Below are 17,345 nucleotides of genomic sequence, written 5' to 3' on the forward strand. Positions count from 1 at the left end.
TTATTAGGTGCCTTTTAAGAAGTAAGGTCATTTTAACTACGCCTTATACAAATGAGAACACTCGGTAATATGAAATAAAAGCATAGGTATAAATTACGAGATAAGTACAAAAATATTTAAAATAAGACAACAATAATAAAAAAAAAACAAAATTATTTTTTCCTCTATGAAAAAATTTAATCTCATATTAAACTAGATGCGTAAGCTCTGAGAACAGGAATGATGAGAAAAAAAATCTTATTTCGTAAGTTCCTGAGAGAAAATTTTTACAATGTTTTAATTCAGTAGATCATTGGTACGAAGAACAGTGCACACACGAGAATAAGTAATTGATTATAAGTCAAGTGTTGAAATTAAATCAAGATATAATTTTTAGTACTTTGAGGAAATTGCAATTCAAAAAGGTCCATTACAAAGTCAAGACAGGCCTACGTAGACAAGTATCATAATTCCTTAGTACGCTAAACTATCAAATATAGTAATATAGAATATTAATCTATCAAAACGTAGTTTTAAATAAAACTGTTTTCAACGATACAAACATTTTATGTATTGATATACCTACAGACGTAAATTTCTGTTAACAATCAGTTATTTTTAACTTGCTATATACGTACTTAGCAAGACATATTTAGTTCTATTACATTCATTATATTATTTTTCCTTTAGCAATAGTTTAAAGTAATTGCTTTAGCATCCAAATTCAAGAAGAGGAACTGAATTAGCCAGAGCAAGCTATTATTAAGGGTTCACTGAAACATGAAAATGTTATACCTTTTATACATAGATCGTTCCGATCTCAAGGAATTTATTACCCACCATAATGAACAATGCGGGCTTTTTCTTGAAGTTGCTAATTTGTACCTATTTAGATAACAAAGAAATTATTTTGGAAAAGTATACATTTAAATTGTATATCCTTTTTTAAGGCAGTAAATATGAGTTAAAAAATCACTTCATCTTACTTTTATTCTAGTAAATTTTAAGGTTAGTAGTTAACTGAAAAAAAATCGTATATTTTACTGGACTGAACTTTTTATTACCTATCGGTTTTATCCTGTCATTAATATATACGGCCGTTTGATGGATAAAATGATTGATGACGCGCTAAAATGCTCCTAAGGGGACCGGCCGAGTGTAGGCGGTGACATGACAGCCAAAAATCTGCACTTTCCTTCCACTTTCTCTCAGAGGTGCGAAAGGTTTTCTGGGGGCACGCGGTGGTTATTCCGTCTTTCGGTAGCAAGTGAGGCAGTGTTTGCGTTCTAATCTAAAACAGTAACAATCCCTTGTCAGTGCAACGTTCGCGTTACCGATATTCAAAGTACCTGCATCTTTTGCGCTTATAAAGAAGAGCCCGTGAAGTTTCCGTTAACTTTAAAGACGCCGTCAAAGTGAAATGTAACAGAGCGATGGCTTTTCAAATTAAAACAGTGCTAGTTATATTGTTTTTCGCGCTACACAACGGCACGCCTGCGCATTTTCCCGTAAGTATGCGAGCGCTTGGGCGGGCGGCGTTATTATATTTTATTATAATATAATTATTTTAAATGTACTAATAGTTATCTTTTTGCGGCACAAAACATAAAAAAATGCATTGCTTAAGGAATTTTACGCTTTACAAAATAACAACAACAGTAAAAAAATTATTATTATCAATGCTTAAACGCCGTCTCAAAAGTTATTATATTTTTAGTTTATTTATGAATAAACACAGATTTATCAGAACATTAGGTCCTAATAGTAAATTTTTCACCTTTAATTTTGTACTGTAAATAAAACAATGTAATGTTACTAATTAGCTTCAATCTGTTTCTAAGGATCATAATTAAATTCCAATTTAACGTGCTAATAACAAAAATATTAAAAACACGAAATTAATATATGATAGTCATAATATTTAAATTAAAAATTAACACGGTTAAAATATTTACTGCCATTCTTAAATCCTTAAAACCAAGATAACGGTTCAGTAAGAGTTAACATGTCAATTGTCAACACGTTTGTTCGAAAAACAATGTGTAACATAAGTAAATAATATAAAAACCGTTAAAATGATGAGTAACTTGTGTAATACATTCATTATAAGAATTCCGAGGTACCTGAAATACGTTTACATTGACATAAATTCTACATATGTATCTTATCCTTATTTCTTCTTCGTCTTTTTTACTGACATTAAAAATTCATTCATTTTCGTTTCTTGTGTGGTGTTCTAACAATTGTTACAAAATCGGTAAAGTAGTTAAGATTCTTGATTAATTCCAACATTTGGCATCGTTTAAAAAATATATTCCATAATAATACCCGCATCATACTTTTCGTTAATCTGAATTCTACTCTTATTTTTCAGTTTCGGGAATAGGAATAGGCTTAAAAAGTAAATTATGTATCCAGACTACGTATCTGTAGATTCTATTTCAACCAAAACATCGGCTAATGTTTTCTCCTTACTTTTTATATATAAAACTTTGGAACCCTCTTCTGACCAGGTCAAGGTCCAAAGCGTATTTTTAGAATGGTGTTGGTATTAATATAATTTTAAAAGGGCTTTTAATTTCGCTTAATTTGTTGGCGACGGAAGACGAAATTTCTTTAATATTATGACAAAGTAAACTTCCATTTATTACCCTGCATTGTATTGCTTGCTTATAAATTTTTTACATGCATGTACAGCACAGACAAATTTTGTTACAGTTTAAATCTGGTAAGCACATGTGTGTGTTTAACCTTATTATCTGATATGTTTATTTGACTTTTATTATTACTCTTTAATATCAATACATTTGTGTATAAAAAGTGAAACCTACATATATTTGCATTAACTATTTTTATAATTATTTAAAGTTTATAATATCTCTATCTTTAAGGATAACTTCTCCTTGAAATTCGACAATCTATTTCTCATCTCTTATGGCAAGTATGAAAATAATTATCGATCTTTGATTACATAAAATTATTGATAATGTAACACAATTAAAGTCAAAATTACTTTCACCTCGATTCGCGTAACCATTTAAACCTATAATTTTATTTTGGCAATTACATTACATAAGACGATGCGGCACTATGGCTTTGTACTGAATCACGTAGCATCGTTACACAAGCGTTAACAGCACGTAGTTTTCAATCGAATTGCTATGATTCACTGTCCCGTTTTATTTCTACGACGCGATAGCAGATTCTCGTCCCTGAGATCGATTCGAATACGTTTAATAGAGAAATAGGAATTAATTTACGAAGAATCGCAATTGAGGTTTTTAAATCACTTGCCTTGTAATAGAAAAACAAATAAACTTTCCCTTTTAGTTGGCTCTGAAGCGCTAATACATCAATGCCGTGTTCGTCTGGTGACAATTTCGTTTTCACTAACCTCTTTATTACTTTAATGATATGTGAACTAGTTAAATATACCGTCACAATACACCTACACCCCTTTTTATTAAATGTTCGTTTTGTGTTTATTTATATACTCCGTACACTGGTAGAACGTACGTGTTCTTGAGTAAAAACTTTGCCTGAAGGATTTCTGACTAAAGCGTTATAAACTTAACGAGATAAAAAAAACCTTTGAATTTAGGATAGTTAAATAACAATTATCAAGGAAATAGCAATAAAATTCACATGTAAGTCTTTTGCAACGAATATTAATTCTAATAATTAAAAAAATATATATAATTAAACTTGTAATCCCATACGACTTAGGTATAAATAGGTTTTGCAAAAATTCAATTGTAGAGTTCGTGTTGGTTTAAACATGTTACAATGACCAATTCTTAATATGAAATTAAGTAGCTGAGTCACTTTCATTAGATAAACATTCACATGCACAAAACGCGATTTCAAATACAATTATCGCTAATAAGTTGACCTTGTTCGATTTTCAGAAACTTTAAGCTCGATCTTGATACCTACATTGATTGTTGTGGAAAGTATTGTTGTATGAGTAATCTCTTAGCATGTTGTTCTTGAGACGAGTGGTTAAGTATAAGTGGGTTTACTTATTAAAAAGCAGTTAAGAAAGTGCGCCATTTAATACGTGACATAGTTTGATATTATTCTAAAATACAAGTTTATATTTTTGCTTTCATGTAAATTACATTATATCTTACATTCAAATTGTATAAAGAAAGCGTTTAAAATATAAACCATTGACAGCGTCGTGATATTCTTTTTCGATGTGAAATTTGGTTTTATATAAATAATAATTTACAAAAATACCGGTCATGCGTAAATGTTCAGTTCTACCACCAGTTCTAAGTTTTCATGTAACACAACTCAGCAGGCCAGCGCGGTGGTTCGAACTCCGGTTAAACAAAAACGTTTTGGTTTAAAAGCAAGTCTTATGTCCTGTATTGATTGGAGCGTACTGAATTTATTCTATGCGTTTTATAAAAGTATTGGATTTCATATTAACATTTACATTGTTTAATTTTTACAGAAACCGTTATATGGATGGTGGTTGGAAAACTTAGTATCTATCGGGTCAGAAGCAGTGGACAAGGATGTTCAAGTTGTTTATTTACCAAAGCTTGTACCCAGGGAGGCGCTTTCGTCCGAATCAAAACAGGAAGATGTTCCTTTTTCCTACAGTTTCAATGCTTTTGGAAGGTTTGAATATAATTCTTGAACAAAAAACACGTAAATAATTATTATTGATAGCTACTAAGAAAATATAACTTCAATTATTGTGCTTTCCGTTTACTTTTTACCATGACATTTCTTATATTGAGATTGTTATGAACTTCTATTCACGCGTAGGGCATGAATTAAAGTTTGTGTTACAAATAGGCAATGATGACTCCAGTTCACACGCACCCTTAAGTAAATTAGATTTCTAGAGAATAGGAATTATGGTGTGCTTCTAAATACTTTTAAATAATGTTGCAGAGATTTCGATTTGCAATTGGTGCCAAACAGACGTTTGCTAGCACCGCAGTTCCGTGTGTGGTCTGAAAAGGGAGAAGAAGAACCTCTATCTGATGTAGACGTTAACTGCCACTATCTTCACGCAGGAACCGACTCTGTTGCTGCCTTCTCCGCTTGCAAAGACCATGCACTGGTAAATGTTTCAATTAATATCAACCAGGTTTTCTTTTTATGCTATATTGTACCGAACACAATAGGTAGGTATAGCAAGGAAAACTAAAAATTAAATATTAATTGATTAATTGGTCGTAGACAAATCAATATAAGCTTTATAATAAATCTTTAATCTATACTAATATTATAAAGAGGAAAGGTTTGATTTTTTGTTTGTTTGTATGAATTGAATAGGCTCCGAAACTACTTGGCGGATTTGAAAAATTCTTTCACTGTTGGAAAGCTACATCATTCCTGAGTGACATAGGCTATATTTCATTTTCAAAAACAATAGGCATCCTTACTAAAATTACGATAACATTAACATTTGTTTATTATTTGATACAATTCTAACAGATGGCGCTGAGTTAAAGGTAGTAGTTTGGCAAGACGACGTTTGCCAGGTCAGCTAGTATTTAATAAAAAAATAAACAAAAATAATATTTAATTTAATGTTTATTTTCAATAATACTTCATTTAGTAGTTTCTATGCTATTCTTGCAGAAACATACGTAAACACATTCTTTTGAAGTTAATTATAAATTAATAAAGGCTAGCTATTTATCGTTTTGATTTCCAGACTTGAAAGTGTTTTCGATCATTTTATGCCACCTTATCTGTATTTTTCCTGAATTCAAATGTTGGGTGTATATCGGTAGGGATTTTTAAACTACGTATGACTGTAGAATTAAAATGATACAACTGTTCTCAAAGTTCAGATGTAATTTAAATAAGATATTAATATCATTTTATAAATATCTAAACAAAAAAGTGCTATTCGGCAGTAAAATTGTATGCCATTAGCTAACAACTTATATGCAATGAAATACTTTTTCTATCTAGGATCTATGGTAATATTAATAAAAGACTATTATTAAACATGACTGACACTCATTCTGTGTCGTTCCTTTCAGCACGGCCTTATCGTAACGGACAACTCCACATATGAAGTACGTCCTTTGCCCCGCGGGGGGCGGGCGGAAATGAAGCAAGGCCGCGCTGCTCACATCATCCGGCGAGCCGCGCCGCCACCGTTGACTCATAACGATGCCAGACCATTACGCCACAGCCCGCGGAGACCACGTGTCTACCCGTCAAAGCCTGTCCCCTCATCCTACACTATTGAAATTGCCCTATTCCTCGACGAACCGGCGTATAAGATCTTTCATCCGTACCTCAATCACAATGAGGGCGAACTTCGTGACATGCTGTTGGCTTATATTAACGGCGTAAGTAATATAGTATATTGGATTTTATGATAAGGTTTCAGACACACTGGTGCCGTTTAGTTAATTTTAGAAAGCATCATAGATTTTAGAGAGAGAGACCTTAAGATACTGTATTTAAAAAATATATATATATTTTAACTTAAAACCCGCTTAATTCATGAGTTCGAATTAATACCTAGATAGTATTTATTAATCCTTTCATAGAGTTACATCTCTAACATAACAAAATTAAGAAAGATTTTTATTTCTGAGTTGTGTTTGTATTGTGATTTGTATTTTATAATGGATATATTTTTCGGCGTGATTATTATTATTGATTCATTTTTAAATATGACATTCAAATTTTAGTTTGTATGCAGATAAATAGTATTGTATTATCCACAATGTGACACAGACCTTACCTTTGCAATTTACTTTGTTGTGTCTCATAAGTTATCATGGCACAATGAAGAGGATAATGAATTCGATGTCTGGGTTACAAACCACATTCATTATAAATATTTATCAGCCTCGGACATTCATATTTCGTAGACGTATTTTAACTATTCATAACGCAATCTTATCTGTACTTTTCGGCTCCTGTCTTTGTATATGAGGAAATATATTTTTATTTGCATTATTATAAATGCATGTTTTGACTTTCATCCAACAATTTTGATAGTAAACTTATTCTTGAGAAACAAACATTTCGATTTCAATACACAATATATATTTACACATTAACATTAATATACAATTACAAACTAAAAATATATCTAATAACTAACCTTAAAATTTAATTATTAAAAAATATTATTAAAAGGAGTCCCTATATTTATAAATATATTTTTCAAATATATTTATAAATTATTATAAATATATTTGAAAAATTATTGCCAACTATGGAGTTGCGTTATTATATTACTTTGAACCTGTTATACCATGGATTATACAAATGTTACAGGTGCAAGCTCTCTACCATCACCCGTCGCTGGGAACTCGAATTCAGCTTTCGTTGGTGCGGCTGACGCTACTACGCTCTCAGCCAAGTGGACTACCACCCCATGCAGAGAGAGGCCGGCTTCTAGACTCCTTCTGTGCTTACCAGCGGTCACTGAACGTGGAAGATGATGACGACCCTCAACATTGGGATATGGCTCTGCTCTTGTCAGGGTAATTGTTAGATTTTTCACATTCAATGGCTTCCTTTTAAAATTAAACTTTAAAATAAAAAAAATTGATTTTAAAATTGTTTGTTGTATTTATGGTAAATTTCAATTTACTCACCACTATTTCTTTAACATACAAATTTCTATAACTCACATTGCGAATAAGCAGAAGCTTGTGAGATGCAATAATGAGTATCTATATCTAAAGTATTATGTTTTGCTTTAAATTTGTGTTCGTGTTGTTTGTTTGTGTTGCAGCAGTAGCTGATAAACGTCTGTTTTTAAAAAACCGAAATACTCATGTTATTCTTAGGTTATCCAGTTATCTTTATGTAGTCTTAGGTCTTATGGTCCTTATTATTCCATTAGGCCCATAGGTACGAAGAAAGCACAAATATATTACCAACTACGGCAAGGACCTGGTCCACCGAAATAGGTTCATAGAAATTGTAGTTTTTTCGTAGTAGATAGAGTTCTGCTACAAGAACTTAATATATTTCAGATTGGATTTCTACTCGGAGGAGGGCGGTAGACGCAATGGAGTAACCATGGGCCTGGCACCTGTCGGCGGCGTATGTCTGCCCGCCCATGCTTGTGTAGTATCAGAATTCGGCACCACAGACACTCTGGGCAGACCCTATCCATCCGCCGGCTTCACATCTGTCTACATTCTAGCACATGAAATAGGACACAAGTCTGTTTAAAATTGTTATAACGCCCACAACTAATACATATAATAAGAATATTTTCAGTTACCATAAATGTTATATAAAATATTTAATTGAGCTAATTTAGAAGCTTTTCACCGACAATTTGACAGTGTCAGGTAATATAAAGACTAGGTTTTTTCGATAGTACAGACCTCATAAAATTTACTTCCTTTGGTTATTCATACTTTTTACATGTTTCCTATAAAGATGTTAAATTAAAATCACAGCGAATATTTAGCGTACATCGTCTACGAAAACTGGTTATACGTGTACTGTAAACCATATAGCAGTATACGTTAACCATATGGTAGATTTTATGATTTTGAAATATTTTCCATTAAATACAATACATTACTACATTCCAGTCTGGGCATGCATCACGATGGATCAGGAAACTCGTGCGCAAGGGACGGTTTCATAATGTCTCCATCTCGTGGAACTAACGGAGAGGCAACGTGGTCACACTGCAGTGCTCGAGTAGCGGCTGATTTGCAGTGAGTGTACTGCGACTATAGAAATAGATTTTTATAAATGGAGATCTAGCTTCTTATATTATCTTAATATGCCTGTCTTCGTTGGTTGTTTATATGCTGATGCAAATAGTCGATTATTATATGTCGTCATGTAGATAAATCTGGAAAATAGATTTAATAGGTTGCCAATAACCCAAAAATTCTATAACAACTTTCAGTCATCTACAAATAAAACTAGTTGTTTAAAAGGAATCTAATACAAAAAAATATGTAATAATTTCACAGATGGGCGACATGTCTTTTTGATGGTGATGATGATTTGGACACTCCGAAGGAACTTCAGCATAGCAGATTTGGGGGCTATCCCGGTATGAGTTGGGGCGCCAAGAAACAATGTGAGGTACAGTTATTAGAGTTATAATTTCTATTAAACTTCAGTAGTTCTGATTACTTACAATTAATAACAAGGTAATAACTTCAAAATCTTCTTAAAATAGCTCAAACTGGTAGTGCGGTAGTCTTTCCACGATAGTAATATTTATTACTACGTATATATATATATATATATATATATACCTAACATATATATACGTAGTATATTATATATATAACACCAAATAGTTAGTTATATATATTTATATATAACTAACTATTTGGTGTTGGTTCCAAGTCTAAAATAAGGCTTACGAGAAACTATGTTATTGGTTAGTTGTGTATATTATAGGTACTACTGAGGGACAAGGACTCATCTCCAGCAGATAGTGGCAGCGGTATTTGCGCTCAACTCACCTGCAGGACTCCGCATCGTGCTGGATTTTATTACTCTGGCCCTGCACTCCCGGGAACCTCTTGTGGTCATGGAAAGGTTTATCCAAGAATATTTCTTACTGTTATAATATTTGTCAAAACGCTCGTGGACAATGGCCTATATGACAAAGCAAATTTATTATCATTAATTTATTCATTAATGTTGAGGTCGCTTACATGCCTAAGACTAGCTAATGCGTCTTAACCATTTATTATATTTGTAGTTATGAAGTAGTGTAGACAGCAAGACAAGAAATCGCAAATATGTAACTTGTAATTAAAAACCATAAGAAACTCATTTTTAAGTACCAATAATAATAATAGTAATAATAATAATACTATGTCGTTTAAAAGTATTGGTTTTGTATAATTTTAATCAAATTTTGATTATAAAAACGTTATTTATTATATGTGAATCGAGAAAAGTGAGTGTGAACATGCAAAACGAAGAAGAGAGCCTCCGAAATTATTTTTTAGAACACTCATAATATGCCAGATATGGGCTAAACTTCGTTGAATGATTTATTAAATTTGCCTTTATTAATAAAATATAACAAATTATAAGTAAGAGCTTGTGTTTACAATAACGTTTAAACGGTAATTTCGTTAATAAATATATCAATAACAAATGTACATTACCATTCCTCAGTGGTGTGACGGCGGTAGTTGTATGCCAGTGGATCCATCATACAAACCAACCGAGACGCCATCCAGTGGCAATAGCTGGAGTGTATGGACTTCTGGCGAGTGTAAGTCAGGGTGCACTTACAAAGGCCGTGGAACAAAGGAGCGAAGGAGATCCTGTCCTGCTGCAGCTAGATGTGAAGGTGCCTCGTATGACGTCGCACTGTGTGATGACACTAAGGTAACATCTTTTAAAAGGGTCCTATAAGTAATAACCACTTATTCGGTATTTTATAACAGCATATCTAAATAGGAGTGAAAATGTTACTAGAAATTTCAATTGAATATTACAAGCTTGGTCGTTCCGTATGTTGAAATATAATAAGATTCGACTCCTGACGAAATGATAAATGTTTGAAACGAACTGACTTGACGTTAAAGTACAACTTTAACGTTGTTAAGCAAAGCTCTGTTTGATACTTCCACATTTGGAGCTAAGACGACACCATCCGACAGATCATATACAATAAAAAGATTTCTGAATCTGTTTCATGATCCTTTTTCAATCCTGTTGTCAAGTAGATGATCAGCCACCACACCCCGTCGACTTTTTGGGTCTAACACATGTCGGTTTCCTCACGATGTTTTCCTTCAAGCCGTTGGAGCAAATGTTGAATGCGCACATAGATAGAAAGTCCAATGATGCACGGCCGGGATCAAACCTACGACCTCAGGGATGAGTGTCGCACGCTGAAGCCGCTAGGCCAACACTGCCGCACAGATCATATAATACCTGTCACATGCGCTTGTTTATAGATTTGCGGTAAGAAAACTCGAGTCAGTGCAAATGAATTAGCTGCCAGAAAGTGTACGGAGTATGCTTCAATGGTTCCAACGCTGGATCCACGCGGCGGCGGTCTCCAGGCCCCACATGACCCCAGTGAGTTTGTGTTTCCTTATTACACTAACGTTATGATTGTGAAACAAATAAAACTGTAACTTACATATTATATCTTCGAGGTATTCACAAAAAGTTATGATCGTTAGTTATTTGCGTGTACCGAGTTTTTGACAAGTATTAAACGCCATGAAGAAGTTGAAAAAAAAAACGTCTGCGTGAAACTTATACTACTTATAAGTACTATAATTTTGCTTAGGAATGACCAGCTATCTTAATTTAAAATTGTATTGGTCACGTAATGATTTTTATAGTAATTTGGCGGTAATGGGTTATTCGTTTAGCAAAGTTAGATCTCAGGTGAAAAAAATTATGAAAATGTCAGTTCGTGTCGACAAATTTACATATAAATTTAGTTATCAATCTTCACTAAGTCCCCAGTACTCACAACTTTTATAGAACTAGAGCTGGTGCCTTATATGACCTTAGACAAACATAACCCAAGTTTTTAATATGTATGACAATATACAATGTTAGTAAGATTAATAGACTTAGTTATCTAAAATTTAATGAGTATTAACAATGTCTCAGAGTCGTGCTGTTACTATCTACTTCATAAACAGCAAACGAAAACCCAATGTCTGAATACAATATTAAAAAGGTTGCTTTATGACTTTGCTAGATTTTTTTTGGAAAGGTAAAATAACGCATAAGTACGATACGTGTAATACGGGTAACTGATAAAGATTAAAGCAAAGATGACTCAACTCTCTTGGATATAGGCACAGGTTTGCTTACGGATGGAAAAACACAGATTGCGTTTGGAATTTTGGAATGTTGGAAATTAAGTATTCTACTGGCCATATGATAAACTAAAATTTTATAATATGAATTTAATAATTAAGATATAATATCCCTCCACGTGGTATTATGAAATTCTACCCGATATAGAAATTGATCATTTTTATACTCAATTAATTAAGTTTTGCCTTAAGCCTTACTAGAGGGCGCGGGATTGAATATCTGAACTTGTATGTTTTAGCTCGTATGTGGATGGGATGTGCGATATTCTGTAGACGATCTGTTGGGGGTGGCTTTTACGCCCCACGCGTGGAATTAAATGACGCTGGCCTGGACCCTTACTTTCCTGACGGCACTTGGTGTCATTACGATGGTTCCACTAACTATTACTGTCTCCAGCATCATTGCTTACCGGAGGTTTGTATGATATTTCACATTATTGACATTTCATTGCGTCAGACAATTTATAAAATATAGACGTAGAAATGTAGGCATAGAAAATATTCACTAATAACGAATATAGAACTTATTTATTACCATCCTACTGGTAATAAAAGTTACATGATGTACGAATATTAGAAGTTAAAATAATAATGTCACGAGGTTGACTTGATAACACTCACTTCATAGCTTAAGTGTATTAGTTTTTAAATCCTTTTTTTGTTTACAACCTTGCAACGTTGCTATAGAAAAACAAATGTTTTATACAATGCAGAGGACCGGTATTTTTTTTTAATAAAAATAGCGTCACAACGTGGATGAAAATTTTAAATTTGCTATCACTACGAAACTGTTACCTAATAAACGTATTTAGGAAAAGGATTCATTATATTAGAAGAACAATTTTGATAAACATTTTATTACAATTTCTTAAGAATCTGCTGCCTTTGAAATATTATTAACATAACAAATAAATAAATAATATTTGCGTTGACAATATAAGTTTTACTCAATGGAGGCTTCACGGAACATAAAGTTTTAGTGAAGGCGCCTTAGAATAATGTCATATTATGTTGAGTTAAAAACGGCAAATAATCGTTATGTGACCATCCTAAGCCTATTGTTTGTCAACACCGGTGACGAACGTCATCTCACGTGCTTTAGTCAAATAAGACTGTTAATGAGACTCTTAAACCATACTGACTGATAAGAGACGACTTGTACAATGTACATACATACTGCATTTATTATAATAACTGCATTTTGGTTAATACATATGTTTTAAAACAAAACCTAAAATTGGTATTCTATAGATGATAGAGTAGAAACATGAAACAACATACATGATATTGTATGTTAAATGTTTTGCTTATAACTTTTATACAAGTTAAATGGTGCGTAGTTGCTAAAGATATTCGTCATACTTTACGTCAACTTTTTTTTCGAACAGTAAACTATAGTCGCATTTAATACTATTCTGATTTGGAACATTAAAAAACAAACTGGGGCAACAACCTTTTTCGCTCTGGGCCTCAAATTTCTGCATCTGATTCATGATTTGTAAATCTAATAGACAAGTTGGTGATCAGCCTCCTATTACACACCGTCGAATTTTCTAAGGCAAGTCGGTTTTCTCACGATGTGAAGGAAATTTACCGTTTGAGCCAATATAAAACGCGCACATGGACTTTCCATTGGTGTACGGGGATCGAACCTACGATCTCAGGGATGAATCCACTTATCCAACATTGCTCTTCTACTTTACCTTAACCATGTTAGTGTTATGTTTTCCGTATATAATAATTATTATTTTTTTACAAAACAATTTTAAACGCTTTTAAATAAAACAATTATGCGTACACACTTTCAGCGCGTGGATATCAATATACAAGAAATAATAAGGTGTATAATAAAATCTGTTGATAAAATGTTCTAAATATGAACGAAAGAACGAAAGGATTATTAGAATTCTCAGTATGCTTAACATGTACATAAATGTGTGTGTGGTAACAGGAAACTAAACTAATTAATTACTACGTTGTTAATAAATACCCAAATGATGAATCTGTAGACGTCACAGAACTCAAGGGTTATTTATATAACAAACAGCATGCTTTATGATGTCTCTATGCGTCACCTTAAGATACGTACCAATAAACCGTAAATTGTTAAGTAATTTGTCAAGATTATTCGGGCCGTTTGATGTTTGAACAAGGTTGATAAATTATGCTCGTCATCTTAGCGCAGTCGGCTAATTATGTGCTTAATAAACAATAACCAAGTCCATGTTAAGAGATAAGTAAGTTGTACAAATATTTTTAAAGAGAGCAGACTGACGTGTTGTTGGCGTGGCCAAAAAATCACGTTTAATTTAGAGTGTTGTGTAAATTATGAATGTCAAGAGACGAATTTATCTTTATTGGATCTAGTATACCATTTTTAGAAATTATTTTTTGCTCAAATTATTTCTACATATTTTCATTTTCGATCCGTGTAATTTAAACGCTTCAATTATAAACCTACATTTATAATAGGTTTTCTTTATTTAACGTGTTACTTTTGGAGCTATACGTCTTTTGGCGTGTTAGGGAAAAAATGATGTGTGTGAATTTGTATGATGTATATTTAAACCGACACCCTGAAGTTAGCTATAGTGATAATTTTTTTCCGATATATAAATAAATTTTATTTAATCAGATAATGCGTAATAATAAAACTTTCAATGTACTAAATACCTTTTTTCTATTGTTAGTGTAGTTTTTTTACAAACGTAAAATAAAAATTTCGAATAGATTTTTATATTGTTACGTCAAAGAAGTATGACTTTATATAAATAACAATTTCTAACAATAAGGGGGGTATATAATTGTATCTCCACTCTCAGATCGGTAATAAAATATTTAGATAAAACAATTTAGTGGATTAATTGCATTTTGCAACGGAATAAATCAAACATCAAGGCATGTAGGATGTGGAAATAATTACCTGCATGGGTCATGTCGGAAGTGTTTTACGGAAGCGTTATTAAGTACTTTGCAGATTACGATCGTTGTATTTTTCAATTACTATCAGTCCTTCTTTTTTCTTGGATATTACCCTTTATTTGTAGGGTGTCGCTTAAGTAAACTTTGTATATGTTAACAATTTTTCATAAATAAATGAATAGCTATATCAGTGATGACTTCTTATATTCATTTCCGAATGATTCGTTGCAATAAACTTTCAAGTACCTTAATACTAAACCAACTTACTTAGTGAGTTAGTAAAGTTGATATTAATGATTTAATACTTTTCAGAACTTTAAAATGACAGCACAGTATCACATTTGGGAGTTACCAAGCGAAGATGTTGGTGGTCCATTTAACGCTAGAGCCAGGGCTGTTAATGACGATGAAGACTATCTCGCAGCATTACGTTCTTACCTGTCTGTAGATGATAAGGGTACGCCGTACGCTCGCGCAGCAATACCGCCGCAAATGCCTGAAGATCCAGAAGATAACTGGGAAGTGATAGATTACGTAGATATACCGAAAAATGATACAAAGTTACCTTAAAACGGTATATTATCAAAGTCTAGAATGGAGTAGTTTCCCCTTAACAGTAGCATAACTTCAAGAATGCGTCCTTGGAGTTTGTGTTTACATTAGCTTTGAAAACAGTATTAATATAAGCTCTATATTTATATGTTACATAAAATATAGAGATTTACCTAACGGAGCTTATCTAAAACAATCTCCGAAACGTGAGCATTTATTAGGATTAAGTTCTTAGTCAAGTAATTTACGACGTACATCGGTACAGTTTTATAATTTTTAGTTAAGTACAGATTCTGTATAACTTAATTTTGCATAATATTTGACAGATTTTAATGTAATTTTCTATATATCTACGTATTATATATTTATTACCATGGATGCTAGTCAAATAAACGATAATTAAATGAAATAAATAAGTTTAAGTTTTAAGATATTTTCTGTGTTTATCGGCTTTCTAAATACACTTATCAAATAATTAATGTCTACAAATAAATGTAATGAATAGATTGTGTTGTTTTACTGCAACCTTTGAACCTATAATTAACCAATCGAAAATTCTTTTTCGGCAGTAGTTATTTTACCGCCTTTTCGATAAGGTTTTTCCGCGGCCGTAATTCCCTCTTATAGGCCCTGAAATACAAGATTGCCTATAAAAATGAAATCTGTCTAACAAATGAAGACATTTGTCTGTTTTATGCCTATGACTGGGCCTGCCATATTCATTTTTTATAGATTTGGTACAACAAATATTCCTTGGTAACATTGTTACTATATATAATCCTTACATCCGTCCGTAGATCACGCGAACAGTGATTGACAGATGACGGCTATCAAAAGATACGTGATTATCAGTTTAACTTCAACATGCTAAACACTAAAATTTATGTGTCACTAACTGCGATTATTCTCGCTACTCAAATAATTATTACAATTCAAGTCACAAGGCTTGCAAATTTATGCAATAGCTCTTAAAGACTGTCCATCTTCGAATTTTTTCGACAATTTATTTGAATATGTAATGCCACATTATGTATTCTAATTTGGTTTCAAAATTTTATTTTTGTTTAAACAGATATAATCCGTTTAATTTAAGAAACCAACTCTACATTATTGGAGACAAAATTTCGTCTCAAAACTCTTACTATTTGTTCTAAAAATATATAATTGGGATTAATCGTATATTGGTCATATTAATTATATTAATCTTTTGAAGTTTATATTTTTATTTATTAACACTTCGTTACATTACAATATAAACATTGAACATAATTAAATGAAAAAGAGATTTTGAGTGATTTCTTCCAGGCAACCACTTTGAGTAAAGGAAAAAAAAAATTAAATGACATAAGGTATAGTCCCCGGCGCGGTAGTTGGCAAGGTTTTGGCGTAGTGGGGGCAAGTTCGCGCATCGTACACTTAGTGGAACAAAAACTGTTCACTTTTATTGATTGTCATTATGGTTATTGCCATCATTTATTTTAAATCTTGTATATAAACAAAGCAGAGGAATTCGTGACATTTATTAGGTGTTATAAATAAAACATAATATGCATTTTTTAATTAAGTAAAAAAAATATTATTATTAAAAATTATTTTAATAATATATAATTAGTATTTTAATTAAATTTTTCTGGCATGTCTGCGTAAAACGGTATTTGGTCCTGGCATTGTAATAAACGTTACAAAAACTAAATTTAAAACAACAACAATTAACAAAACCAAAACAAAATTAAAACTTAATTTAAAACTGAACTCGTACCAAAAAGTCAACAAAACAAATGGTACAACTTTCGTGCCGGAAAGTGTAATCGAAATGTAAACGCGGTGCGGGAGGCAAGGGTCGACTAACGCACCAATAGCGCGCTGTGATCGGCGCTACGTCATACCCCGCGTCCCGCTTGACCACCAAAGAGACCTAAAAAACGACTTCTGCGCATCTAACGACTCTTGCCAAGTTCCGTGCCGAAAATTATAGGCAAGAAGTGAAAAATAACCTAAAAACTAAACTGATATAAATATACATATAGACTTAATATTTCTCTATTACATAAACTGATTTTTTTCCAGATACCTAACTATGGAAATTAAAGCTTTTAT

The 17,345-nt window shown here is 32.4% G+C and overlaps 1 protein-coding gene across 1 annotated transcript; it reads left to right on the forward strand.

The window, feature by feature from the left end:
• The first annotated feature begins 1,091 nt into the window (after positions 1 to 1,091).
• LOC110994851 (A disintegrin and metalloproteinase with thrombospondin motifs 14) lies at positions 1,092 to 15,722 on the forward strand. The gene is made up of 13 exons (XM_022261735.2): positions 1,092 to 1,487; positions 4,442 to 4,611; positions 4,891 to 5,062; positions 5,997 to 6,311; positions 7,255 to 7,463; positions 7,962 to 8,153; positions 8,535 to 8,663; positions 8,928 to 9,042; positions 9,367 to 9,507; positions 10,099 to 10,314; positions 10,890 to 11,013; positions 12,014 to 12,189; positions 15,009 to 15,722. Exons 1-13 carry the CDS (start codon positions 1,413 to 1,415, stop codon positions 15,264 to 15,266), a joined length of 2,292 nt encoding a protein of 763 aa, XP_022117427.2. The 5' UTR covers positions 1,092 to 1,412; the 3' UTR covers positions 15,267 to 15,722.
• Positions 15,723 to 17,345: the final 1,623 nt, after the last annotated feature.

Source organism: Pieris rapae, chromosome 1 (genome assembly GCF_905147795.1).
Source record: "Pieris rapae chromosome 1, ilPieRapa1.1, whole genome shotgun sequence".
NCBI lineage: Eukaryota > Metazoa > Arthropoda > Insecta > Lepidoptera > Pieridae > Pieris > Pieris rapae.

Coding starts and splice junctions, on each gene's coding strand:
- LOC110994851 (XM_022261735.2), top strand. CDS start 1,413: ATGGCTTTTCAAATTAAAACAGTGCTAGTTATATTGTTTTTCGCGCTA. Junction 1,488..4,441: donor GCACGCCTGCGCATTTTCCC/GTAAGTATGCGA, acceptor TAATTTTTACAG/AAACCGTTATATGGATGGTG. Junction 8,154..8,534: donor GCACATGAAATAGGACACAA/GTCTGTTTAAAA, acceptor ACTACATTCCAG/TCTGGGCATGCATCACGATG.